The 26,614-nt window shown below is 40.1% G+C and overlaps 1 protein-coding gene across 4 annotated transcripts in view; it reads left to right on the top strand.

Moving 5' to 3' along the window:
- The window catches only part of pam (peptidylglycine alpha-amidating monooxygenase), a 347,354-nt gene that overhangs the window by 83,392 nt on the left and 237,348 nt on the right, over positions 1-26,614 (top strand). For 3 of the 4 annotated variants that reach the window (XM_041185953.1, XM_041185952.1, XM_041185950.1), the window contains exons 3-4: positions 20,980-21,459; positions 21,786-21,906. In XM_041185953.1, coding sequence (XP_041041887.1) covers positions 21,371-21,459; positions 21,786-21,906 — 210 coding nt within the window. In that variant the 5' untranslated portion in view covers positions 20,980-21,370. Of the gene's footprint in view, positions 1-4,361; positions 4,524-20,979; positions 21,460-21,785; positions 21,907-26,614 lie in introns of all 4 variants that reach the window. The other variant, XM_041185951.1, reaches the window with a different exon arrangement.

The raw sequence follows: 26,614 nt of genomic DNA, 5'->3' as shown, positions 1-26,614 counted from the left end.
GCTGTTGTGACATTGGCTAGTTTTCCTTTGCAGTCCCAGTATCTCCACTCTTATATCCTGCTGAGATCAACTAACTCAAACTGAGAATTGAATCTGACGTTACCAACTGAGATTTCAAAGTAGCCCCAGTGAGTAATGCAATTGGAAATTGCTCTCACCACAAGATCCTAGACACCAAGCTGATATCTTTCTACATGCAGGAGGCATGGGCATTATGCCAACTATTAGAATTGAATATAATTTGATTAGCAGTTGTCAACAGAATAACTTACTTCTAGTCAGGTTCTCTTCCTCTTTGAAAGAGTCCTCTATTACTACTATCTTGAATGCTACTCAAAATCTAATTATTTACAACAATTCTTTGGTTAATGTTGAGCAGGAGCAAATTATATATTATTGGAGTTATTGAGCTTGTATTTGGGCTTCATCGCAATTTAAAAACTTTGAACAATGAAGTTGAGAGCACAGTTATGATTAAAGGGGAAATGTTTAGGACAATATTAACATTAAAATCTTTCGAAACACATAATTTCATGCAGACTAGAGATGTTTTTTTTTGCACGCAGAAGTTAATTCCAGTTGTTGTAGCAACCTTGAAATATTTGTTGAGCAGCTTATGGTGTAGTAACAAACTACAAGATTTCCTTCTTTGCATGTTAAATCCAACACTGTACACATATCATTGAATCTCTTCAGTTGAGATGCTTGTAAAAACAGAGGGACTGCTCCTTTGCAGTGGTTGATTTTGTTGTGGAATGATAGCTACTGAGCACCAAACATTGTACATGGTACATTTAAGAAGCACATAATTGTACAAGACATTGGCCTGAATTCATGTGGTGTGGTCTTAAAATATAATGAGCCATAATTTGCTTTACAAGTGTATCTAAAGTGTCTGCAATTAATTGGATTAGTCCTTGCACGTTTAGGTTTTTATATTTTTTGAATGGCAGCTGCTGAATGTGCAAACTGATGATGTTGCATTAAAGGAAATGGCTTCTGGGACTTGAATGAGGGAAATAGAGCAAGTAACTATACACTTCATTCAGATTGAATCAGATTGAAGGATTAGGAACATATGATTGTGAAATGAACAGCAAGAACTGAAAAGGAAGAGTAAATTAGAGTTGATGAATTCAGTGCCAAATCAGGTACAGAAAGAGAAATTGAGAGGTAAAGGAGGAATGGAAAGAAAATTTAAAAACAATTATTATTTTAAACATCTCCAACAACAGTTAAAACCGGAAGGAACGACACTTCACACTATATTAGTTAATTTTGAGTTTAAACTAAATTAGCATGGGGATGGGAACTAGAAAGCCGCAAAGGAGGAAAAAGATCACAAAGGATTCTGAGAAACAGATTGTGCTGGAGTGAGGTATTAGGAGGGGTTAGAGTGAGAGAGGATGCACAAAAGTCTAAATTAGGTTTACAGTGCATATATGTAAATACATAAAGCATGGTATATAAGGCTGGTGAGCTGCAGGTGGAGATAACCACATGGGAATATCATGTGTTGATGGAGACCTGGCTTAAATCAAGGGCAGGGCTGTGTCATAAATATTCTTGATAGAAGATTTTCAGGAAAGATAGGGAATGAAAGAAAGGAGGAAGAGTGTCAGTATTAATTAAGGAGAATATTACAATGCTGGAGAGAGAGCGTGTCCTAGAAGGATCAGGGGCAGGATTTATTTGGTTAGAGTTAAGAAACAATACCACTACAGTACTATTTTATAGGCACCAAATAATGGGAAAGATATAGTGGTAGAAATTTGCAAGGGAAAACTATCTAGTAGTAATAATAGGGGGATTTCAATTATCCTAATATAAACTGGAACGTATTGGGGATAATGCAGAGAAGGGGAAGAATTTTTGAAGTGTGTTCAGGAGAAATTTTCTTGATCACTATATTACCAGCCCAATGAGAAAGGAAGCATTGTTGTATTTGGTCCCAGGAAAGGAAGTGGACCTAGTATCAATCGGGGAACGTTTAGGGAAGGGTGATCATAGTATCATTCGTTTGGTTTAGGTATGGTACAGAATTCCAAAGTAAAACTACATAGCTAATTTCTGTAGGGTGAGAACAGATGTGGCCCAGGAATGTTGGAATCAAAAATTGGCAGGCAAAGCTAACAGAACAATAAGAGCGGATGGTTTGAGTACAGTTTAAGTTCATTCCCATGAGGGGAAAAGGTAGGACAATCAAAGCTAGAGCTCCCTGGATGACAAAAGAGAGAGAGAGTAAGATGAACCAGAAGAAAGGTGTGTATGACAGGTGTCAGGTTAATAATACAAGCGAAAACCGGTGTGTATATATATATATATATATATATATTCATTTTGGTAGGACAAATGAGGACACCAATATCAACTTAAGGGCAGAATACTAAAGGGGATACAGGAACAGAGAGACCTGGGGATAAATGTGCAAAAGTCACTGAAGGTGGCAGGGCAGATTGAGAATGTGGTTAATAAGGCATTTGAGATCCTGGGCTTTATAAGGAGAGGCAGATGACAAAAGCTAAGAAGTTAGGGTGAACCTATACAAAAGGCTGGTTCAGCCTGAACTGGAGCATTGTGTCCAGCTCTGGTCACCACACTTTAGGAAGGATGCGAAGGAATTAGAACATAGGAAATAGGAGCAGGAGTAGGCCATTTGGTCGCTCGAGCCTGCTCTGCTATTCAACTAGATCATGGCTGATCTTCTTCAGTGTCATTTTACGACATGATCCCTATATCTTAGATAACTAGAAATCTTTCAATCTCTGTCTTGAAAATACTCGATGACTGAGCTTCCACAGCTCTCTGGGGTAGAGAATTCCAAAGATTCATCACCCTCAGTGATGAAATTCCTCCTCATCTCTGTCCTAAAAAGTCTACCTCTTATCCTGAAACTGTGTCCTTTGGCTCTAGACCCCCCCCCCCCAGCCAGAGGAAAACATCCTTTCTGCATCTACTCTGTTGAGCCTTGTAAGAATTTTGTATGCTTCAATAAGATCACCTCTCATCCTTAATTCTAAAGAATATAGGCCCAGTCTCCTCAATCTCTCCTCATAGGACAATTCTGACTCCCAGGGATCAGTCTGGTGAACCTTCATTGCACACCCTCTATGGCAAATATATCCTTCCTTAGGTAAGGAGACAAAAACTGCACACAATACTCCAGGTGTTGTCTCACCAAGGCTCTATACAATTGCAGCAAGACTTCTTTACTACTGTATTCAAATTCTCCTGCAAGTAAAGCCAACATAACATTTGCCTTCCTAATTGCTTGCTGCTGCACCTGCATGGTAGCTTTCAGTGACTTATGAACAAAAACACCCAGGTCCCTTTGGACATCAACACTTTCCAATCTCTCGCCATTTAAGAAATATTCTGCATTCCTGTTTTTCCTATCAAGATAAATAACTTTAAATTTTTCCATGTTACATTCCATCTGCCATGTTCTTGCCCACTCAATTAGCCTGCCTAAATTCCCTCGAAGCTTCTTTGCAAACTCCTCAAAACTCTCGTTCCTGTCTAGTTTTGTCTCATCAGCAAATTTGGAAATATTACATTTGGTCTCCATATCCAAATCATTGATATATTTGTGAATAGGTGGGGCCTAGCACTGATTCCTGCAGTACCCCACTCTTCACAGCCTGCCAACCTGAGAATGACAGATTTATTTCTACTCTTTTTTGGCCATTGAGCAATTCTCAATCCAGAGATAAAAACAAAAAACTACGGATGCTGGAAATCCAAAACAAAAACAGAATTACCTGGACAAACTCAGCAGGTCTGGCAGCATCGGCGGAGAAGAAAAGAGTTGACGTTTCGAGTCCTCATGACCCTTCAACAGTCTGTTGAAGGGTCATGAGGACTCGAAATGTCAACTCTTTTCTTCTCCGCCGATGCTGCCAGACCTGCTGAATTCTCAATCCATGCCAGTATATTACCCCAATTCCATGAGCTCTAATTTTGCTTACTAATCTGCTGTGTAGCACCTTAACAAAAGGCTTCTGAAAATCCAAATACACCACATCGACTGGTTCCCCCTTATCTATTCTGCCATCCTCAAAAACAAGGCTTGAAACATGATCTCCCTTTCATAAATCCATGTTGACTCTGCCCAATCTGACCATTATTTTCTAAGTGTCTAGTTATCACATCTTCTATAATAGATTGTAGCATTTTTCTACATCTGGTGTGTGTGTGTGTGTGTGTTTGTGGGTGTGTGTTTGTGGGGGGGGGGGGGGGGGGGGGGGGGGGTGGTGTGGGGCGGGTCCCCACACCCCATGCTATGAGGTTGTAGTTCTCTGTTTCCTCTCTCCCTCCTTTCTTAAACGGTGGAATTACATTTGCTACCTTCTAATTTGCAGGAACTGTTCCAGAATGTATAGAATTTAGAAAGATGACCATCAATGTATCCACCAACTCTCCAGCCACCTCTTTCAACAGTCTGGGATGTAGATCATCGAGTTCAGGAGAATTATCAACTTTCAGTCCTAGCAATTTCTCCAGTACTACTTTTTAACTTTAAGGTATTTGTTTAGTTTCTCTACCATTTCCTTATTCCCAATTATAAATTCTCCCGGCTGTGCCTGGAATGGACTCTGATTTGACTTTGCTAATCTTTTCCTTTTTACATACCTATATAGATGCTTTTACAGTCTGTTTTTATGTTTCTCACTCGTTTATTTTTATATTCTATTTTCTCTTTCTATCAGTTTCTTGGTCCTCCTTTGCTGAATTCTAAAATGCTCTCAATCTTCAGGCCTCCTTTTTTTTGGCAACTTTAAGTCTCTTCCATTGATCTGATAGAATCTTTAATTTCTCTTGTTGGCCATGTTTGGTTCACCTTTCTTGCTGGGTTTTTGTTCCTCAAAGGAATGTAAATTTGTTGCAAACACATTAATTCTTTAAATGCTAGTCATTGCCTGTCTATCATCATACCTTTTGACGTAGTTTCCCAATCCATCACAGCTAATTTGCCCTCATACCTTTGTTCAGATTTAAGACCCTAGATTCAGACTGAACTACCATTACTTTCAAATGTATTGTAAAATTCTATCATATGGTCACTCTTCCCGAGTGGCTCCTTTACAACGAGAATATTAATAATCTCACAATACTAAATCTAAAGTACCCTGTTCTTCATTTGGTTTCTCAACAAACTGCTCTAGAAAATCATCTAGTATACATTCAAGAAATTTGTCCTCCACAGCATTAGTACTAATTAGGTTTACCACGTCGAGATGTGGATTGAAGTCCTCCACGATTCCTATATTACTTTTGTTGCGTGCACCTCTAATTTCTTGATTAATACCATGCTCTATATTATCACTACAGTTTGGTGGCCTAGAAGTAACTTCTATGAATGTTTGTTGCCCCTTGCTGTTTCTTAGCTGCATCTAAACTGATGCCGCATCTTGATCTTTCAATCTAAGATCCTCTCACTAGTGTATTGATCTCATCCTTTATTAACAGCCCACACCCTTCTCCTTTTTTCCTATCCTTCCTAAATTGCAAATACCCTTGAGCATTCATTTCCCATCCTTGGTCACCTGCAGCCATGTCTCCATAATGGCAATTAGATTATTCCTGTTTACTTCCATTTGTGCCATCATTCATCTACCTTGTTGTGAATGCTGTGTGCATTCATAGAGTGCCATAAATTCAGCCTTTTTATTATTTTCGCAACCTCTAATCTTATTTTCTGGCAGACTCTTAGGTTGGTACCCTCTGTCCCTTCCTGCCACACTCAGATTATCAATTTTCTTATTTCTACCTTGCTGTCTCACATTGTCTTGTGCTTATAACTTATTACACCTTCTCTCATCTGATCCCTTGCCCTCACTATTTGGTTTAAAGCCTTCTCTATTGCCCTAGTTATACTTCTTGGCAGAATATTGGTCCCAGCGCGATTCAGGTGAAGACTGCTCCAGTGGTACAGTTCCCACTTTCCCCGATACTGATGCCATTGCCTCATGAATCAAAACCCAATTCTCCCACACCAATCTTTGAGTGACACCATTAACTCTCTAACCTTACATACCCAATTCCAATTTGCTTTGGCTCAAGTAGTAATCTAAGCGAAAATATAGTTTTGTGTTTACCAGTGCTTTGGCCGCATTCATTTTAGCTGGGATCCAACATATGATAAGAACCTGATTCTGAAATGAATCTGAAGTTTAAGGTATTTATTTTTGCATGTGGAAAAAATGGGCTACATCATTTAGTAGAGAGAATAAGAACTGGGATATTGCAGGAAAACTGAAATCAAAAGGTACTGGAATTGTGCAGCAAGGGGATCAGCATCTAAAGTGAAAGATATATCAATGTTTCATTTTATATCAACCTGATTCCCAGAATTTTCTCAGTGAGCAACCTGTTGCATCTGTGTGACAACAAAAAATAGAAAATGTTGGAAATACTCAGCATATGATGCAACACCACTAGAGAAAAAAGGCAAAATAACATTTTAAGTGCAGACATTTTGTCAAATCTAATGTTATGTTATTATAATGTAAATCCTAAATCAGTTCAAAAATTTCCTGAGATTAAGAAGTTACGTTGCTGAGAAATTGGTATGGGCATGCACCCTACGGCTCAACAACAAAGTATGTTCAACTTTCCTCTGCATTTCTGTATTGGGTAGAACTTTGCTGCTAACCAGGTAATATCCCTGTCCAATATTTGTTATTTTGAAGTATTTTGCTGCAGATCTTTTGTGCCCGGATACTGCTGGACTAAACTCAACAGTATCCTGCTTATTAAATAGTGATAAGACCAAGTTTCATATGACCTAATCCTAACAATTATCAACCTAACTCGACATTGCACATTTACCTCTTAAAATCTATCTTGCTCTTTCTTAGCCCATCTTTATGATATATTAATATCTAATGTACGTTATATTTTTTATATATAGTATCATACGAACACACGAATTAGGAGCAGGAGTAGGCCCCTCGACCCTACTCCACCATTCAATACGTTCATGGCGGATCTGTATGTAACCTCAACCCCACATTCCTGCCTACGCCCAATAACGTTTCACCCCCTTGTTAATCAAGAATCTATCTAGCTCTGCCTTAAAAATATTCAAAGACTCTGCTTCCACTGCCTTTTGAGGAAGAGTTCCAAAGACTCACAACCCTCAAAGAAAAAATTTCTCATCTCTGTCTTACATGAGCGGCCCCTTATAAACTATGACCCCTAGTTCTAGATTCTCCCACAAGAGGAAACATCCTCTCCACATCCACCCTGTCAAGACCTCTCAGAATCTTGAAGGTTTCAATTAAGACGCCCCTTACTCTTCTAAATTTCAGTGGATACAAGCCTAACCTGTCCAGCCTTTCCTCATAAGATAGCCTGCCCATTCATGGTAATGGTCCAGTAAACCTTCTCTGAACTGCTTCTAACGCATTTATATCTTTCCTTGAATAAGGAGACCAGTACTGTACACACTACTCCAGATGTAGTCTCACCAGTGCCCTGTACAATTGAAGCATAACTTCCCTACGTTTGTAATCAATTCCCCTCACAGTAAATGATAACATTCTATTAGTTTTTCTCTTACCTACTGTACCTGCATAGTAATCTTTTGTGATTTATGCACTGGGACATCCAGATCCCTCTGAGTCTCAGAACTCTGCAATCTCTCACCATTTAGACAATAAGATTTTCTTTTATTCTTTCTGCCAAAATGAATGATTTCACATTTGCCGACATTATACTCCATTTTCTAGATCTTTGCCTACTCGTTTAACCTATCTATGTCACTTTGTAGCCTCCTTACATCCTCTTCATAATTTACTTTCCGACGTATCTTTGTGTTGTCAGCAAATTCAGCAACCATTCCTTTGGTCCCTTCATCCAAGTCATTTATATCAATGGCAAAAAGTTGAGGCCCCAGCACTGATCCTTGTGGCACACCACTCCATCGCATCCTGCTAACCAGTAAAAGACGCATTTATGTTAACTCTCTGCTTCCTGTTAGCTAGCCAATCTTCCATCCATGCCAATATGTCCTCCCCTACACCATGAACCTTTATTTTCTGCAATAATTTTTGATGTGGCACTTCATCAAATGCCTTCTGGAAATCTACTAGTGCATCCACTAGTTCCCCTTCATCCACAGCACATGTGACTCCTTCAAAGAACTCCAATAAATAAACATGATTTCCCTTTTACAAAACCTTGTTGACTCTGATTGTGTTGAATTTTTCTAAGTGCCCTGCTATAGCATCTTTAATAAAAGCTTCTAACATTTTCCCTATGACAGATGTTAGGCTAACCAGCCTATAGTTTCCTGCTTTCTGTCTCCCTCCCTTTTTGAATAAAGGAGCTACACTTGCTATTTTCCAATCTAATGGAACCTTCCCCGAACCTAGGGAATTTTGGAAAATTAAAACCATTGCATCAACTATCTCACTCGCCACTTCTTTCAAGACCTTAGGGTTAAGTCCATCTGAACATGGGGATTTGTCAGCCCGCAGCCCCAACAATTTGCTTAATATCACTTCCCTGGCAATTGTAATTTTCCTGATTTCCTCCCTTCCCTCCCTTCCATTTCCTGATTTACCGCGATTTCCAGGATGCTACTTGTGTTCTCTATAGTGACGACCAAAGCAAAATACCTGTTTAATTCATCCACCGTCTCCCTACTTTCCATTATCAGTTCTCCAGAAGTACTTTCTATAGTTCCTATGCTCACTTTGTTAACTCTTTTTTAAAAATCTATAGATCCATCTTTGTTACTAGCAAGCTTTCTCTTGTACTCTATTTTTTTCCCTATTAATCTTTTAGTCTTTTCAATCTTCTGACATGCCACCCGTCTTTGCATAATTATGGCCAGAATTTTTGGCTCAGTAGACAAGTACGGACAAGCCTTCACTTGCTGAGGCGTAAAATGACACGGGGTGACGTCGGGCGGGCATACATGCCGATGTCACTGCATGTCAATTAGATTTTCAGTTCGGCGGATGAGCAGCCGAGTCGGCTGTGTGTCTGCCGAACTGTCATTATTAAGGCAATTTAAAAACTAATTAAACTAATAAACTGAGCTGCCCATCCAACCTTTAAGGTTGGCGGGCAGGCGAAGAGCCCAGGCGGCCTTCGCATTTTTCATGGAACCTCATCCACGGGTGGGATGAGGTTTCATGAAGTGTTAACAAATTGAATAAAAAAATTTTAAAAATTCATTGAGCTGTCCCAGCTCACGTGATGCTGTCAAATGAGGGGACATGTCTTAAATTTTTTTCTTTTTTTTCAGCTTTTTAACACTTAAACTAATCTCCCCGAGGGGATAGGGGGGAAAATTCTCCCCTGTTTGTTTTTTCTTTAAGTTTGATACTGTCTTTGTCTTTCTTAGTCAACAACAAATGGTGCCCCCACCTTGGAATTTTTCTTTCTCATTGGAATCTATCTATTTTCTGTATTCTGAAATGTCTTTAAATGTCTGCCACTGAACATCTATTGACCTATCCTTTAACCTAATTTTCCAGTTCGTTTTAGCTAGCTCTGCTTTCATGCCCTCATAATTGCCCTTATTTAATTTTAAAATACAGTCTTGAATGCACTTGTTTCTTACTCAAAATGAAAATAAAATACCTAGGGGTGCCTTCACTGAGGTTATCAATTAATCCTACCTTGTTACACAACACCAGGTCTGGTATAGCCTGCTCTGTGGTTGGCTCCAGAATGTGCTATTCTAAGAAACTATCGCAAAAACATTCTATGAACTCCTCATCTATGCTACCTTTGCCCATCTGATTTTTCCAGTCTTTTTGTAGATTAAAATCCCCAATGATTATTGCTGCACCTTTCTGGCATGCTCCCATTATCCCTTCTTTTATACTCTTGTCCTACTGGATAGTTATAATTAGGGGGCCTGTACACCACTCCCACAGGTGACTTCTTGCATTTATCATTTCTTATCTCGACCCAAACCACTTCTACATCCAGGTTTCCTGAACTTAGGTCATCTCTCTCTAATGTGCTATTAAAACAGAGCCACCCCTCCATCTTTTACGAATTACAACAACTCACCCTGATTATCCCAGATGTTTTATATTGTGCACACCATGAGTCAAGTGATCACAGGCCAAGCAGTGTGCAAGGACCTGTCCTTAGTCACCATCCATGGTATCGTCAAGACAGTGACAAGGACCAGAGACACAAGGTGCACCACCTTGGCCAGGATTTTCCCCTCGGTGATTTGGGGGTGGGTCCCACTCACCAACGGGAAAATGACGCGGGATGACGTTGGGAGGAACCCCCGATGTCATCCCAGTCCCTTTAAATATTTATGAAGGCGGGAGGACAGTGAAATCAGCTGTCTGCCCGCCGACCTGTCAATGGCCAATCAAGGCCTTTGACAGGCTAATTAACCTTATTAAACATCCTGCCTGGCCAACTTTAAGGCTGGTGGGCAGGCCAGGAGCCCTAGTGGGCTGCAGGTTATTAATGAAAATTCATCCACTGTGGGATGAAGTTTCATGTCCGTATTTTAAAAATGTAATAAATTTTGTGTTTATTATTAACATGTCCCATTTTGTGTGACATTGTTACATGAGGGGGACATGTTAATAATTCTAATATTTATCTATTTTTAGAGTTTACTTACCTTTCACAAATCTCCCTGAGACAGGACTTTGCCTCAGGGAGTGCGCGAAAGAGCGCACTTTGACAGATGGGGAATCCCTCCCCCCCCGCACACGAAGTGCACAGTGCTTCCTGTTGGGCAGGCCACTGGGCAGGCCTTAATTAGCCCACCCACTTAAAATGGCGGCAGGCCCCGTTTCGGCGGCGGGGTTTGGCTGCCCGCCCGCCGCCGAGCCAGTGGGGCCCGCCCGCCCATCGAAGTAAGAATTCTGCCCCTTGTATTTACACTGGGAGTAGTCCCTCCAACACTACAATTCAGATCATCAGCCAAAAGGCTACACGACACTGTTTGAACCGAATATGTACACCCATTCCGAACTTACGAACTTCATACTGCAGAACCGATGCTATCCAGTAGACAAGTACGGACAAGCCTTCACAGTCATCATTCATGATATTCCGAGGTGTATGAGATGCACTACTTGAAAAATGGGGGAAGATTAAAGATGTCCACGACCAGCATGAGGGTAACGAATTACCCAGCCTGAACATCGGACAGAAAGTTTGAGCACAACATCCAACTGATGGCACCGGGAATGCAGTAGAAATCATCAGCATATGCCCAGTATCAAGGTCGTATCAGTGCAAACACCATATAGCATGACAATGCTACAAAACAGATGCTAAATCAGAACAATACCACAACCAGAAACACCAGGTATATTGTGACTAGAACACACTGAAGGATTTTCCCCTCAGCGACTTGGGGACGGGGCCCACTCGCCGAGAGGAAAATGACGTGGGATGACGTTGGGAGGAACCCCCGACGTCAACCCGGTCCCTTTAAATCTTCAGGAAGGTGAAATCAGCTGTTACATGAGGGAGACATGTTAATAATGTTAATATTTCACTATTTTCTGACTTTTCTTACCTGTCAGTAAACACTCTGGGAGCGCACTTTGACAGTTGGGGATCCCCCCCCTGCAGAGGAAGCGCATAGCGCTGCTGATCGGGCAGACCACTGGGCAGGCCTTAATCGTGCCGCCCACTCAAAATGGCAGCGGCCCCGTTTCAGAAGTGAGGGTCGGCTGTCCACCCGCCGCCGAGCTGGTAGGGCCCACTTGTCCATCGAGGGCTAAATTCTGCTCACAGACTAAGGTGCAACACAACCGAAGTACCCCTAACCAACACTCTGAAAACGTAGAGCAGCCTCGAGCAAAGGTCACCATTACAAAAGTTGAATGGATAAGCACACCACCAATATTTTCAGAGACTTGTAAATTTACTGCTCTGTGTTAAAGTACATTCAGACACAATGCTATTTTCTCTTGCTTTCATGTAAATAGGTTGATTCTTTAAAGGTAAAACCTTTAGTTAGAAAAGGGGATGTAATATAATGTGCATGTACCTTTAAGGTATATGCATATCTTAAACTACTGTCAATCATGACTACCTCGTCAGAATGTAATGGAGTAGTCCCATGACTTGTAGTCAATCTATAAGTAGCAGTGGTGGAAGTCAGATGCACTATACTTAGCTCTCAGTGAAAATAAAGAACCCACATTATTGTTTCACTAGCCCTTGTGTATGGTTAGTAAGTGTACATTGAAGAGAAGTAGAATGTAATGAACTGAGGGCAAATTGTGGAAGCAAGGGTGGTCATTGTCTTCAATATTACAGAGCAACTCCTCACTCGATTATTAGGAAGCCTTAAGCTGCACTCATCTTTGCACACATGTCTTCCTGATCTACCCTGCGAAATAAATGTTCAGCATGCACATAAACACAACCGAGAACAGAGTGAAATGCAGCGAAAAGCTAATCCTACACAAATGGCCATATAAATTGCAACTGCAGTATATTTCAGAAGAACATATGTCTGCACAAAAATTAGAGGAACTGTCATTTATTGCACTGAGCTACACAACTGGCTTCTTTCACCCAATGCTTAAACATTTACAAAAGCCATTGTACAATGTGTTGGACCAAGATGGGATGTAATGGCACAGCCGATGGTAAATGCTGAGCTGCTCAAATCCCAAAGGGAAACTTAAAACAACTGCCACAACTGTTTTGCAATTTGTATATTTCGAGATGTGTGCCTTGAGTTCAGTAGTAATAAGACCACCGAGTCTTATAGATTTCTTACAAAACTAAATTAAATATTTATTAAAAGAAAAAGATTTGAAGTATAGACATATATCTACAAATTACTACTATAATAACTTCTAAATCCCCTCATTAATCTGACTCCCAGTTACACCTCCATCGAGGCAATAGTAAGACACATAGATTTTAAAAGACACAGGCAAAGTAACATGATACTCTTAACAGTCAAATTCAAAGTGAGTTTTTCTCACCTTCAATTCTTTGCAGACAGCAGTTTGAGGCTTAGATGCTGGAGGCTTTTCACACTTGTAAGATCTTAGAATTCCTTCTCTTCCACACAGCCTTCTCTCCTTTATATATATTTTCTCCTTTGAATGCAAATTCCCATTGTTTTTTTGGACTTTCCCTCTCTAATAATAAAAAATCTATCATTGTACTAATTTTACCATAATCTTTGGGAAAAATAAAAAACACTGTTTCTTAGCTGCTTCTGGCTAGGTGTAACATTTCACCCCGTCTTTTCAATTCAAGCTACTCTGGTCTATTTAAAAATGCGCATGTTCCCTTTACACCTCACATTCTAAGACTTCCCCCATGTTTACCTATTTAGCATTTCAAAACTAGCTTCCCTTCTTATATCCTTCAGGCGAGCTTTCCTCCACACAGACCCGTAGGCCAGAATTTTACATTCAGCATGTGGGTGCACGTCCCAACACGCCAGAATGTAAAATGACGCGCGAAGACATCAGGCGTGCGTCCTGACATCATCGTGATCTTGCGCGATATTTCGTTCGGCAGGTGCATGCCAGAGTCAGCTGCGTGCTCGCCAATAATTGAAAGGCCTATTAAGGCCATTAACAAGGTAATAAAGTTGAATTTTACGCTGCCCATCCAACCTTATGGTTGGCGGGCAGGCGAAAAGGCCAAGCCGCCTTTACATTTTTTAGGAAATTTCATCCACGAGCGGAATGAGGTTTCCTAAATATAATACAAATTAAATAAAAACTTTCTTTTGCCACTAAAAACATGTCCCATCTCATATGACACGGTCACATGAGGGGACATGTTTCATTAAATTTTTAATGTCATTATTAATTATTTTAAAAAGCGTTTCAATCTCCCTGAGGCTGCTCCATGCCTCGGAGATTGAAGTGCTCTTTTGCACGCATGTGCAAACTGTGCGCTAGACACGACTCTACCTCAATCCCTCTCACTATACTGTTCTCTACTCTTCTCTACTACCACTACATTCCTTTTTGTACTCCCCCCTCCAACTTTTGTGGCTTTTAGTACCATGATGCCATGGTCAGTTTGATCATCCACTTTGCAGCCCCTGCTCTCATCCAAACAAGCTAAGAGAACCTCAAACCTATATTACAATTGCAGAGGCTCACACTCCTACCCTCTGGGTCCCCTTACCTACCTCACCTCACTGTCACACCCTACTGTCCCTGGCCACTGACCAAATCAGAAGATCCTATCCTAAGTGGTGTGCCTGCCTTCTGGTATAAATCCAGGGAACTTTACTCCTCCCTGATGTGTCACAGAGCCTGCAGCACAGCCTCTAGCTCGATGACACTGAGCTGAAGTTCCTCAAGCTGCAAATACTTACTGCAGACTTGTTTGCCCTGGATCACAATGATATCCAGGAGCTGCCACATGCTGCAGCCTTGACACATCATCCAACCTGTTATCCTTAATGTGTTTTAAATAATTACCATAATTACATTAATCATTTATTTCTGTTGCTTGCTTATATATTTTATGAGCTTTACTGCCAATTTGTGTACTATTTTAAACCTTAGGGTTAGAATAGAACCTACCAGATACTCACCAAACAGCTAGCTCCCTTCCTGTAGTCGAGCAAGAACTGAATTCTATGGGGCAAGAAAGATAGAAAAAGGAAACAAGTACGTCCTTCTCGTTTTTCCCCTTCCCCCCTCCCCAAACTTTTCACCCCAAATTCTTCCACCAACTAAACTCTCCCTGTCCCCCCAAAAAACTCTTTCTCCCCCCACCAAACCCTTTCCCCTCCCCAACCAAACCCTACACCCCAACAAACTCTTCCCCCCTACCAAACTCTTCCCCCCACCAAACTCTTTCCCCCCCACCAAACTCTTTCCCCCCCACCAAACTCTCCCCCTCCACCAAACTCTCCCCCTCCACCAAACTCTCCCCCTCCACCAAACTCTCCCCCTCCACCAAACTCTCCCCCCCCACCAAACTCTTCCTTCCCCCCCACCAAACTCTTCCTTCCCCCCCCCACCAAACTCTTCCTTTCCCCCCACCAAACTCTTCCTTTCCCCCCACCAAACTCTTCCTTTTCCCCCCCCACCAAATTCTTCCTCCCCCCCACCAAACTCTTTTCCCTCCACACCATCCCCCTCACACCTCACCCCCAATAACCCCCCCACCCCCACCTCACCACACTCCCACCTCCCAATTTCCCATCTCCCACCCCCTCTACCCCTCCCGCCCCTCCACCCCACCTCCCATCTCCCCCCCCTCCCCATCCCCCCATCCCTTATTCTGATGGTAACCTTTTGCAGCTAATCTGTTTTAAATCTAACTAATTAACTTACCATTGGTTCCATACTTAATCTTTAAAAGTCATAACATCACCTTAGAATTTGTGTAAATCATATGCACTAAGTAGCCTTTGTTCAGTAATTTAGGTACCACCTTGAATCATTCTAACATTTTAATTAGGCATGGCTTATTGTTTCCAAACCTATGTGTCAAACTCCTTGCTGTCTCTGTTATTTAGATGAGGGAGTATTAAAAGCATCCTTATTAATACTTTCAAACAAGTTGATAGGCTAATTGGTCTTTGATTTCAATTTTTATCTCTCCTGTTATGAATGTTGGGACCAGATTTGCTGTTTTTCATTCCTCAAATGTTGTTTCTCGAATGTTTATGGAACTCTTATGAAAAAAAGTTAATCAGAGCTTTGCCTATTTTCATCTAGCATTTTCTTAAGTATTCTGGGCTGCATTCTATCTGACTGGATGCCTTGTAGACATTCCATTCTTTAAGTTTTTTCATAACTTATGCATTTATTTGCATACTTTTTATATATTAGTAATTTCTGAAGATTGATGTCTTAGGATTTCAGTCTAAAATGGGACCCTAGATTCTCAACACTGACAGGTTTGTGTTACTGTCCCATTAAGCTTAATAGTTTACCTGCTTCACTGTTGAGATTTTCTTTGTTGTCTAAGTCGATGTGTATCATGTATTAATAATGCCTTGTGCATGAATAACTTTTTCTACTTGATATGTTTTTCTATATGTACTGACATTTGGGCTCATAATGATTGTAATGATTTTTTTCTATTTTAGAGCTCTTGGTGCTTAAATTAGAATATTTATAAAAAACAGTCCCAAAATCTAATTCTTCATTCTTAACAAGATTTTTAACAAGAACAAAGAACAAAGAAGAGTACAGCACAAGAACAGGCCCTTCAGCCCTCCAAGCCTGCGCTGATCATATTGTCTGTCAAACTAAAACGTTTTGTACTTCCGGGGTCTGTATCCCTCTATTCCCATCCTATTCATGTGTTTGTCAAGCCGCCTCTTAAACACCACTATCGTACCTGCTTCCACCACCTTCTCTGGCAGCGAATTCCAGACACTCACTACCCTCTACGTAAAATACTTGCCCCCCACATCTCCACTAAAGTTTTCTCCTCTCACCTTAAATCTATGTCCCCTAGTAATTGACTCTTCCACCCTGGGAAAAAGCTTCTGACTATCTGCTCTGTCCATGCCACTCATAATTTTGTAAACTTCCATCAAATCGCCCCTCAATCTCCGTCACTCTAGTGAGAACAATCCGAGTTTCTGCAACCTCTCCTCATAGCTAATAACCTCCAGACCAGGCAGCATCCTGGTAAACCTCCTCTGCACCCTCTCCAACAGCTCCATATCCTTCTGGTAATGTGGCGACCAGAATTGCACGCAATATTCCAAGTGTGGCCTAAACAAGGTTCTATACAGCTGCAGCAAGACTTCCCAGCTTTTATACTCAATACCCCTGCTGATGAAGGCAAGCATGCCGTATGCCTTCCTGACTACCTTATCCACCTGCGTTGCCACTTTCAGTGACCTGTGGACCTGTACACCCAGATCCCTCTGCTCGTCAATGCACTTAAGGGTTCTGCCATTTACTGTATAATTCCTACCTGTATTAGACCTTCCAAAATGCATTACCTCGCTTTTGTCCGGATTAACCTCCATCTGCCATTTCTCCGCCCAAGTCTCCAACCGATCTATATCCTGTTGTATCCTTTGACAATCCTGTTCACTATCTCCAACTCCTCCAACTTTAGTGTCATCTGCAAACTTACTAATTAGCGCAGTTACATTTTCCTCCAAATCATTTACGTATACTACAAACAGCAAAGTCCCAGCACTGATCCCTGCGGAACACCACTAGTCACAGCTCTCCATTCAGAAAAGCACTCTTCCACTGCTATCCTCTGTGTCTTCTATGACTAAGCCAATTCTGTATCCATCTTGCCAGCTCACCTCTGATCCCGTGCGGCTTTATCTTCTGTATCAGTCTGCCATGAGGGACCTTGTCAAAGGCCTTACTGAAATCCATGTAGATAACATCCACTGCCCTTCCATCGTCGATCATCTTAGTCACTTGCTCAAAAAACTCGATGAAGTTAGTGAGACACGACTTCCCCTTCACAAAACCATGCTGCCTCTCACTAATACGCCTGTTTGCTTCCAAATAGTAGTAAATCCTGTCACGAAGAATCTTCTCCAATAATTTCCCTACCACTGACATAAGGCTCACCGGCCTGTAATTTCCTGGATTATCCCTGCTACCCTTCTTAAACAATGGAACAACATTGGCCATTCTTGAGTCCTCTGGGACCTCACCCATAGCCAGTGAGGATACAAAGATTTCTGTCAAGGCCCCAGTAATCTCCTCCCTTGCCTCCCTCAGTTCTCTGGGGTCGATCCCATCTGGCCCTGGGGATTTATCCACCTTAACATTCTTCAAGACGCCTAATACGTCTTTTTTGATCTCAAAATGATCCACGCTATCTACTCTTCCCTAGACAAATTGACAGCTAAGTTCTTCTCTTTGGTGAATACTGATAAGAAGTACTCATTTAGTATCTCTCCCATTTCTTCTGGCTCCACACACAGATTCCCACCTCTGTCCCTGAGTGGGCTTACCCTTTCCCTGGCTACCCTCTTGCTTTTTACATATTTATAAAAGGCCTTGGGATTTTCCTTAATCCTGGTTGCCAGTGACTTTTCATGACCCCTTTTAGCCCTCCTGACTCCTTGCCTAAGTTTCTTCCTACTTTCTTTACTTTCTCCACGGGCTTCATCTGTTCCCAGCCTTCGAGCTCTTATGAATGCTTCCCTTTTCTTTTTGACTAATCTCACAATATCCTTTGTTATCCAAGGTTCCTGAAACTTGCCATACTTATCCTTCATCCTAGCAGGAACATGCCAGTCCTGAATTCTTATCAACTGACGTTTGAAAGCCCCCCCACATGTTAGTTGTTGATTTGCCCTCAAACATCCGCCTCCCGTCTAGATTCCTCAGTTCCTGCCTAATATTATTATAATTAGCCTTCCCGCAATTAAACACCTTAACTCGAGGACTCCTGTTATCCTTATCCACCAGTACCTTGAAACTTACTGAATTATGGTCACTTTTCCCAAAACGCTCCCCTACTGAAACTTTGACCACCTGGCCGGGTTCATTCCCTAATACCAGGTCCAGTATTGCCCCTTCCCTAGTTGGACTATCTATATATTGTCTCAGGAAGCCCTGCTGGATGCACCTTACAAATTCTGCACCTTCCAAACCCCTAGCATTAAGTGATTCCCAGTCAATATAGGCTAAGTTAAAATCACCCACTACAACAACCCTATTGCTTTTACACCTTTCCAAAATCCGCCTACATAACTGTTCCTCAATCTCCCGCCGGCAATTGGGAGGCCTATAGTAAACCCCCAACATTGTGACTGCACCCTTCCTATTCCGGAGCTCTACCCATATTGCCTTGCTGCATGAACCCACCGAGGTGTCCTCCTGTTGTACAGCTGTGATATTCTCCTTAACCAGAGGTGCAACTCCCACACCTCTTCTACATCCCTCTCTATCCTGACTGAAACATCTAAATCAACAATTTAGATTATCTTTCTATTTTAAATACCCTCCATTCCAATTTGATGAACTGTAAACATTTGTTAGTTTTGAACCAATTTATTTGTAAACCTCAATTTTCCATAAGGTGAAAAGTTGCATCACCTGCTTCCAGTGAATTCAGAATATTCCACATTCTATTACTGTTGTTATTCAGCCAGTTGATTTTATCCAGTTAGATGTCATGCTATCAAGTGTGTGTATCTTCACATCAGCTGTCATTCCCATTCCCTTGTTAATATTCATTGGTATCTCACTACTCACTGCATGGCAGCTTCTTGAAATTTGAGCCACTCTGTTGACAGGATCATCCAGGTCTGACCACTTCATTATAACCCTCACCACCCACATCTTCTCCCAACTCCCGTTTCCTCCTGAGTCTGTCCCTGGAAAAAAAACTTTTTCCCAGTAATTTATAATTTTGATTTTAAATTCCCAATTGCCTAGCTTTGGCCTTCCACTAGCAGTGATACTTCTGCAGCTGCCAATTTCCTCACCCACTCTCTCACCTCCACCTTTGATGTTCAGGCCTCTAGCTAAGCCTTTACACTATCCATCCCATCCTGGTTGTTTGTCTGATATGGTTCTCATCATCGCACCCTGAAGCCCAATGGAGCATGATTTGTTTAGCAATCCATTACTAGATTTGATTGGACTCAAGATTTCACTCTTGAGACCTCTTTCTCTCCTACCACAATCATCCCGGAGAGCAAAAATAACCCCGGCTTCTATTCTTCATTGTGATGGCCATCATTAAAGCCCTCTACCCTGTTCCCTCCATCCTCACCTTCAAGAGCAAAGTGCTTTCTTAGTCACTGGGCCATACATTCAGCTGCCTCTGTAGCCTCCCCATCTTATCCTTTCCCACCAAGAAAAAACATTCCTCCTGCTCCTCCAGCTCTGACCTTGTGATTTTCTCTGATTTAACTCCCATTTTCCCCATGTCTTCTCCAAGTTAATCTTGCCCATGAGACCCACGTCCTGCTTCCTTACCTCATTTACCAACTTCTCTTTCTAGCCCATATTCCAGCTGACATTGTTAAATGCGTCCATCTCAAGTACAGTCCTTTCACCACTTTTACACTGACCTTTTCTTTTTTAAAAAAAATGGCCTGTTCACCTCTGTACTTGCAAATTACAGCTCCACCTCCAATTTTTCTTTATTTTTCAAATTCTTAGAATGTTGCATACTAAAATCCTGACCTATTTTACCTGCATCTCCATTTTTGAACCTGTCCAGTCAGGTTTCCATCCTTGCCACAACACCAAATGGCCAAAATCAAGGTCACAAATGACATTCACTGTGACTGTGGTGCATTGTCTCTCTTGATCTCTATGCAGCCTTTGACAGGGTTGTCTGCACCATTCTCCTCCTGTGCATGTTGTTCAGTTAACTGGGACTGCCTTCAACTTGGTTCTTGTCTTAACCAAGTGTAGTCAGAAAATCTCCAGCAATGGCTTCTCTTTGCAATGAATATATTCCTTTATAGGTCATGCTGCTTAAAGGATACTTTCAGCTTCTTTCTTTTATAAATTTGCTTAGATCTGGTAAGTTGGTAGCATCGCTTGGAATTGCAATGAAATAACTATAGGCGAGAAACTGCTAGGTGATTGTCTATCTATTTAAGTGAAGGTGTTTTATAATGGAAATAAAACCTGTTTTCATTCTGTAAGTGGAATGCTGTATGTATTTGTCACTAGGAGGTAAATAAACTGTGAACCAGGAACATCATCTGTGAATAAGGAGCATTGTGGCAGTTGAAGTTTTATTGTAAAAGCCAACCCAAATTGAAATGAGATTGACCAAGAAATTACAATTTTTACTTTGCAGGTTTATCTTTTTAGATTAGTCTGCTGTTTTGTAGGCATCCTTGGCTGATAACTTTGGCATTATATTGGCTTGTTCTTTGAAAGGGCTTATAATAGTGTCACAAAATGACAGTGGTCAGAATAGAATCCAAAGATCACTTCAAGTCAAGCAACACTAGGTTTGAGCTGTAGCTTTTCAAAATAAAATAATAAAGAGCCTCAGCAGGGATTTGCTGAGGTTTAATGCTGTAACGTATTAGTCATACGCTATCTATTTTTCTTTTAACAGTTTCCATCTGAATGAAGACTGAAGCTGCTCTTTGTGCTGCCAATCATAAATTGTGAGGAGAATTATAGTCTGAAGCTGTGCACGTTTAAGCAGGGGTCTGAACCTCTGGGGAAGTTCAGATTTATTTTGTCACTGGATTCTGAATGAGATGTCTAAATGAGAAGAGTGGTTGAGAATTTAGTGTTCCCTAATAGAGACGGCAAAGAAGCTTCATGCGCCTGGCTGATTTACGGTGCGCCACCTCTGAGATTGATGGACTGACAATTGCTATGTCTGCAGTGCTGCTGATACCCCAGCTCTGAATTCATGCTGCTGAAGGAGTCTTACATTTATAGCTGATAGAATTGCACTGCTTTTCATCTAAGATCTGAACCAAAGTAGCAGAGTGGACATGGCTGGTTTCATTAACAAAGTGCTATTGGTATTTCTAATCCTTCAGAACAACTGCATGTGCCATGAAAGCACGTCTCTCTTAAAGAGGTAGGTATGAATATGAAATCATCTTTGCCTTTTTAATGTAATTAATTAGTTTGCAAGCTCACCCTTTTTAACATTAATATAAATGCATTCAATTGTATTCAGCATTGCAATAGTTCATTAGCAATTTACAAATTTACTGTGCAAAATTGTCTCTTGAGAATGGTGATATGTATCATTCTTAAAGTTCTAATTTTCTCTCAGTTACTGTAAGATGGGATAGTGCATTGTAATTAGAGACTGCACATTTGACTATTACATGTAAATTAGCGTTTTTCTAAAGAAATACGGGAAACTATAGTTTTTTAAATGATTTTATTTTTTCCTAGATATCAACAAAGCCCATGGACATTGCCCTCCGGTTGTCGCAAAAACAGGCATCCAGACATTTCACCAAATTCTCCTAACTTTAAACTTGAAGTTAGAATGCCTGGAGTAACTCCTGTAATGGTAGGTTTGATACGGATTGAGCATTGTAATTCAACATTTATTTCTCTCTAGTGTACTTAACCACATTCTTATTCGGGTAGTTATGTTTTTCAAGTTTACAAAATTAAAATCAATTGTTTCACATATTGCAATAACTTGCTAAAATTTCCAGTAAGAAATTAAACGTTTTTATAGTAATGGGGTCTTTTTTTATGAAATTGCTAATGAGTCCTATAATAATGATGTTGCTCGAAAATTATTCTACAGTCTGCTACAAATTATGTCCCTTTCTGTTAGAATTCATACTGTGGGTGTCATTGCATGTATTTTGTGGTTAAGAATTTATCTCAGAATCTAAGCTATCAAGCCAGGACCCAAATAACTGCTTACAAGTTAATGTATTTTGTGGCAATGGGCCAATGATTTTGGTCTCGAGGGAAATGAAGTAAAGGGTTTGCTTTTACATCCAGCAGAGAAGAGTAATATAATGGAGAAATGCTGTTAAAACAAGATGTGTCCTAAATATTATTACCTGTTTTGCATTGTCAGTGCCACTACTATAGGGTTAGACGTTGCTTTCATTACATTTCTGCATAATATTTGCAGATTTTATCTTTTATTTTACAATACCATACTCACCGTGAATCTTCTGTTTAATTAATTTTGCACTCACAGTAAGAGAGTTTGGAAATGCCAGTTTCGTTTTATACTGAAACCTTGAGAAACTGCAGCAATGCAACTAGATTTGTACAATTTAATAAGGGTTGCTCTGCAGATTGGGTGACTCATATTGCGGATAGTGCTTATTAGTTTGCAAAGCTTAGGGAAAATCTGTGAAAAAGCTGCTTAATTTTGGGGTAATCAATTTGTGTTTCATATTGAGTGATTGTAAAAGCATAACGTGTGAAAAAGGCATGATTTTGAAAATAGAAACTAAATGCAATTGGGATTTTAAAAACAAACCAGGTGACTATAATAAACACATGACTCACATTTTAAAGGGTGCTAGTTGTTTGATTTTTTTCTCCTGGTATAATAAGGAATACTTGAGGATTAGTTCCTAGCTCTGATTGCTATTCATTGATTTCTGCAGGCTAGTGTACATGCGTGGATGTTGGATGAGAATAGGATTTGAATGGTCTATGTTACTGTCCATGGTAGAATACCCTGTCAACATATTATCCAGCGTCATGTGAACACTAGGTGCTTGAGTGAGGAGTTAAATAGCTGCTGGCACTCTTGGAACCATACACCAGAAAATCAGGGGAATAAAGGCCTTAGAATAACACTATTGAGCCAGTTTAATTCAATTGCACCCTTGGATGGAACTTCAAGCATATTGAGGAATTATGAGCATGTGATTTCATAACATTGGCCCTAATATGATAATACAGGAATTTCACTACAGCATGCTTGGATCATGGTTTTGTTTTCCAAATAGGTTTGTGATCTCATCCTGCTTTTAGTGGTTGTGATTAAGGGAAACCAGATTCTTCCTTGGAATCTAATGCAAGGATGCCTGTTAAAAACTTGGTTACAAAGAAAGTGTAGTGTGCTTGAGCATTTTATAGGAGAATATTGTCAATGGCTATCTAACAAGTACATAAACGCATAATAAATTACATTTAGGAGTAAAGATTGTGGCTCACAGATCTTTGGAAATAATATTCAAGACTTTTTTTTTAAGAGAAAACAAAATTGGTAGGTGACCCACTTGGATTTACAGAAGACCTATGGTAAAGTTCTACAAATGAGGTCACATCTGTACAGGAACCATTGTTTTGCTTTTGATAATGTCTGTTCATACAATTTCTCTATAAATCTCAATTCCATTCCTAACCAGATATTTGTTGAATTTTCAAACTTTATTTCAATAATCCAATCTATGGAACAATAGATTACTGTAGTAAATTGTAGTAAAGGTAAAAATATTTTTGAATTTTTGAAATGTTTGAGTGTATTTATTATGAACGGTGTGCATCGGATGCGAAACATGCCCTGTTTCTTTTGAGTTACTGTTTACAAAATACAATGGATTCTGAAAAATTCCTTTTAACATCCTTGGATAGTAATTTCCTAATTTATAGATAAAAGAACGAAACATTGCTGAAATACCTTTGATCGAATTCAGAGTCTTTTATATAGCTGTGAGGCACATGTCAAGCTATCAAGATGGAATAAATATAATCTGATAAAGGCTGACCAAACTTTAAGGCTTTTGGGTTTACTTCTTACTCTCAATTTTTCAGCTCTTTGGTTATTTTCTCAGGACAATAGATGCTGAATTCTTGACCATTTGTTATTGTTAACTTACTGAAATTATCCTTATACCGCTGCGCAATATAACTTCAGTCTTTAACAAGTGCTGGTACGTCATATTGAGTAGATCTATCCAATAAACAATGAACAAAGGGGAAATAATAAAAGATTGTCAATTTAACTATTAATCTGTAACTCTACAACTATAATGCATATCATCTTTTTAGCAGTGGAAGCGAGATAAAATGTTTGTTCGATTCATTTGTACTCTGAGGGCTTTTGTGCCTTTTTATAGCTCACAAACCTGTGCCCAGGATTCATTATAAGTTCATGACTGCTGGCCTAATTTAAAATAAAATAGGCTGTCAGGCTATTTGAAAATTAGGTGTGAAAGAAAGAAAAATGTGCACTAACTGGTCCCTTTTGTGACCTCATGATATTCAATACACTTTATAGCCAATGAAGTACTTTCAAGGCGCAGTCACCGTTATAATGTACGTGTGGGGTCCTACCTTAAACTTGTGACCCTGTACCAGCTAGACTATATAGCAAGCTTCACAACATGTGTAACAAAATAAGTAGCGATCTAATATAGTTCTTTTTAAAACTTCATGCAAAACAAAAATACTACTAAAGGACCAAAACAAAACCGAACTGTTTCATAGTGTAAAGAACTATAGACTGAAATAAAGAAAATATTGGTGGTTGGAAAAGGGCACTTTTTTGTTTACAGTATATTCAAGTCTGATTTTTCAATCAAAATATTGCTGCTCTGACGAGTAAGGACGCACTAACTGACTAGATAATGAAATGGGTCAAATAGGCAACTTAAAGTTAGGGAATATTTGGGTAACAATCACCACAATAAAATTAAGTTCATCAGAAAAAGAAAAGAAATAGGAAAAAGAATATAAATTGAAGAAAGGGGCACTTAACTGGATAAGAGTAACAAACTTACCAAGGTGGAATTTGAATTGGGTACCATAGGCACTTGATTGTCATAAGTAGAGGCTATAATTCAACGAGTAATAAAGAAATTATGCAGACTTAAATCACAAGTACTTGTTGGTTTATATTCTAGAAACCTGTGGCAAGCTTGGGGAAAGAATAATTCTGGCCATAATTTTCCAAAGGGAGCAAAAAACTGCTAGAGGTTGATAGAAGAGATATTCCTCTTCAAAAAAGGTGACAGATAAGTAAAGGAAGTACAAGCCAACTAGTTTTTATTTTAAATTAGTGGATTGTATAATGCAGGAAGAAATTATTAAGCATTAGAGAAACATCAGGGTCAGTCAGTACACCTTTCTAAAAGGGACGTCATGCTTGGCCAAACTTACAGGATTATTTGAATAAATAGGAGATGATAGATATAAGAAATACAGTGGAAGACGTATATGGCCACGTTCTACTGAACTACATGGGTAGAGAGATAGTTGGAGAGCAGAACATGGTGACCAGGATAGACTGAAGGTGGCAGATGCAATTCAAAGCAGAAAGATATAAAATAACATCTTAAAAGTAAGAACAATATACAATATATACATATCTCCTAAATTATAAGATTTTAAAATACGTAGAGATAGAAAATAATCTGGTATAAAGGTACACAGGTCATTCAAGGTGTTGGCATAAGTAGATAGGACCATAAAAAGACAAACAGAATCTTTGATTTTTCTATCTAATGGAATAGAACAAAAGAAGAATCTCACAGTTGAACTGCACAAGACCTTGCTTAGGCTGCCTTTGGCGATGCTCTGGGGCTTTTGTTTGGGAAGCAGTGACTTCATTGATGGGATAAGTGCCAGAGAAAACTGGGCCTGGTTCGAGAGTTGAAGTAAAGGTCACGGTTGAGGGTGAGGCTGAGTTAGATAACTAGCTGAGGCAGTTAACCTTATTCCATCTGTATGACATTTTTAAAGCTGGTTCCTTGAGTGAAGCTGGGAATTAGCAGATAAAAGCAAAAAACTGCGGACGCTGGAAATACAAAACAGAAACAAAAATACCTGAAAAAACTCAGCAGGTCTGGCAGCATCTGCGGAGAGGGACAGTTAATGTTTCAAGTCCGAATGACCCTGCAACAGAACTGTTGAAGGGTCATTTGGACTCAATGTTAACTGTGTCCCTCTCCGCAGATGCTGCCAGACCTGCTGGGTTTTTCCAGGTATTTTTGCTTTTGTTTGGGAATTAGCAGTCCTTTTTTAATATCAGTTATAGCAAATGATAATGCTCTAAGCTCTTCAAAAATATATTGGTGCATGCCAGTTTAGGAAACAGAGAGGCACAAGCGAATTATGTCTGGGGCAGAACTGTGTGTGGAATACTGGGCAGAAGGAGTTTGGCAGGAAAGAGAGTCGAATATATAACATGCTGATGGGCAAGACTGCAAAAAAGAAGGAACCAGAGGGATATCAGGTACTGGAAAAGGAGAGGATAGGAGGCTGGCAGTGTGCTTTGAATGGCAAGGCCTCAA

This window comes from Carcharodon carcharias, chromosome 4 (genome assembly GCF_017639515.1).
Source record: "Carcharodon carcharias isolate sCarCar2 chromosome 4, sCarCar2.pri, whole genome shotgun sequence".
Lineage (NCBI taxonomy): Eukaryota > Metazoa > Chordata > Chondrichthyes > Lamniformes > Lamnidae > Carcharodon > Carcharodon carcharias.
The sequence above is the reverse complement of the archived record's forward strand: the minus strand, read 5'-3'. Positions and strand labels throughout refer to the sequence as shown.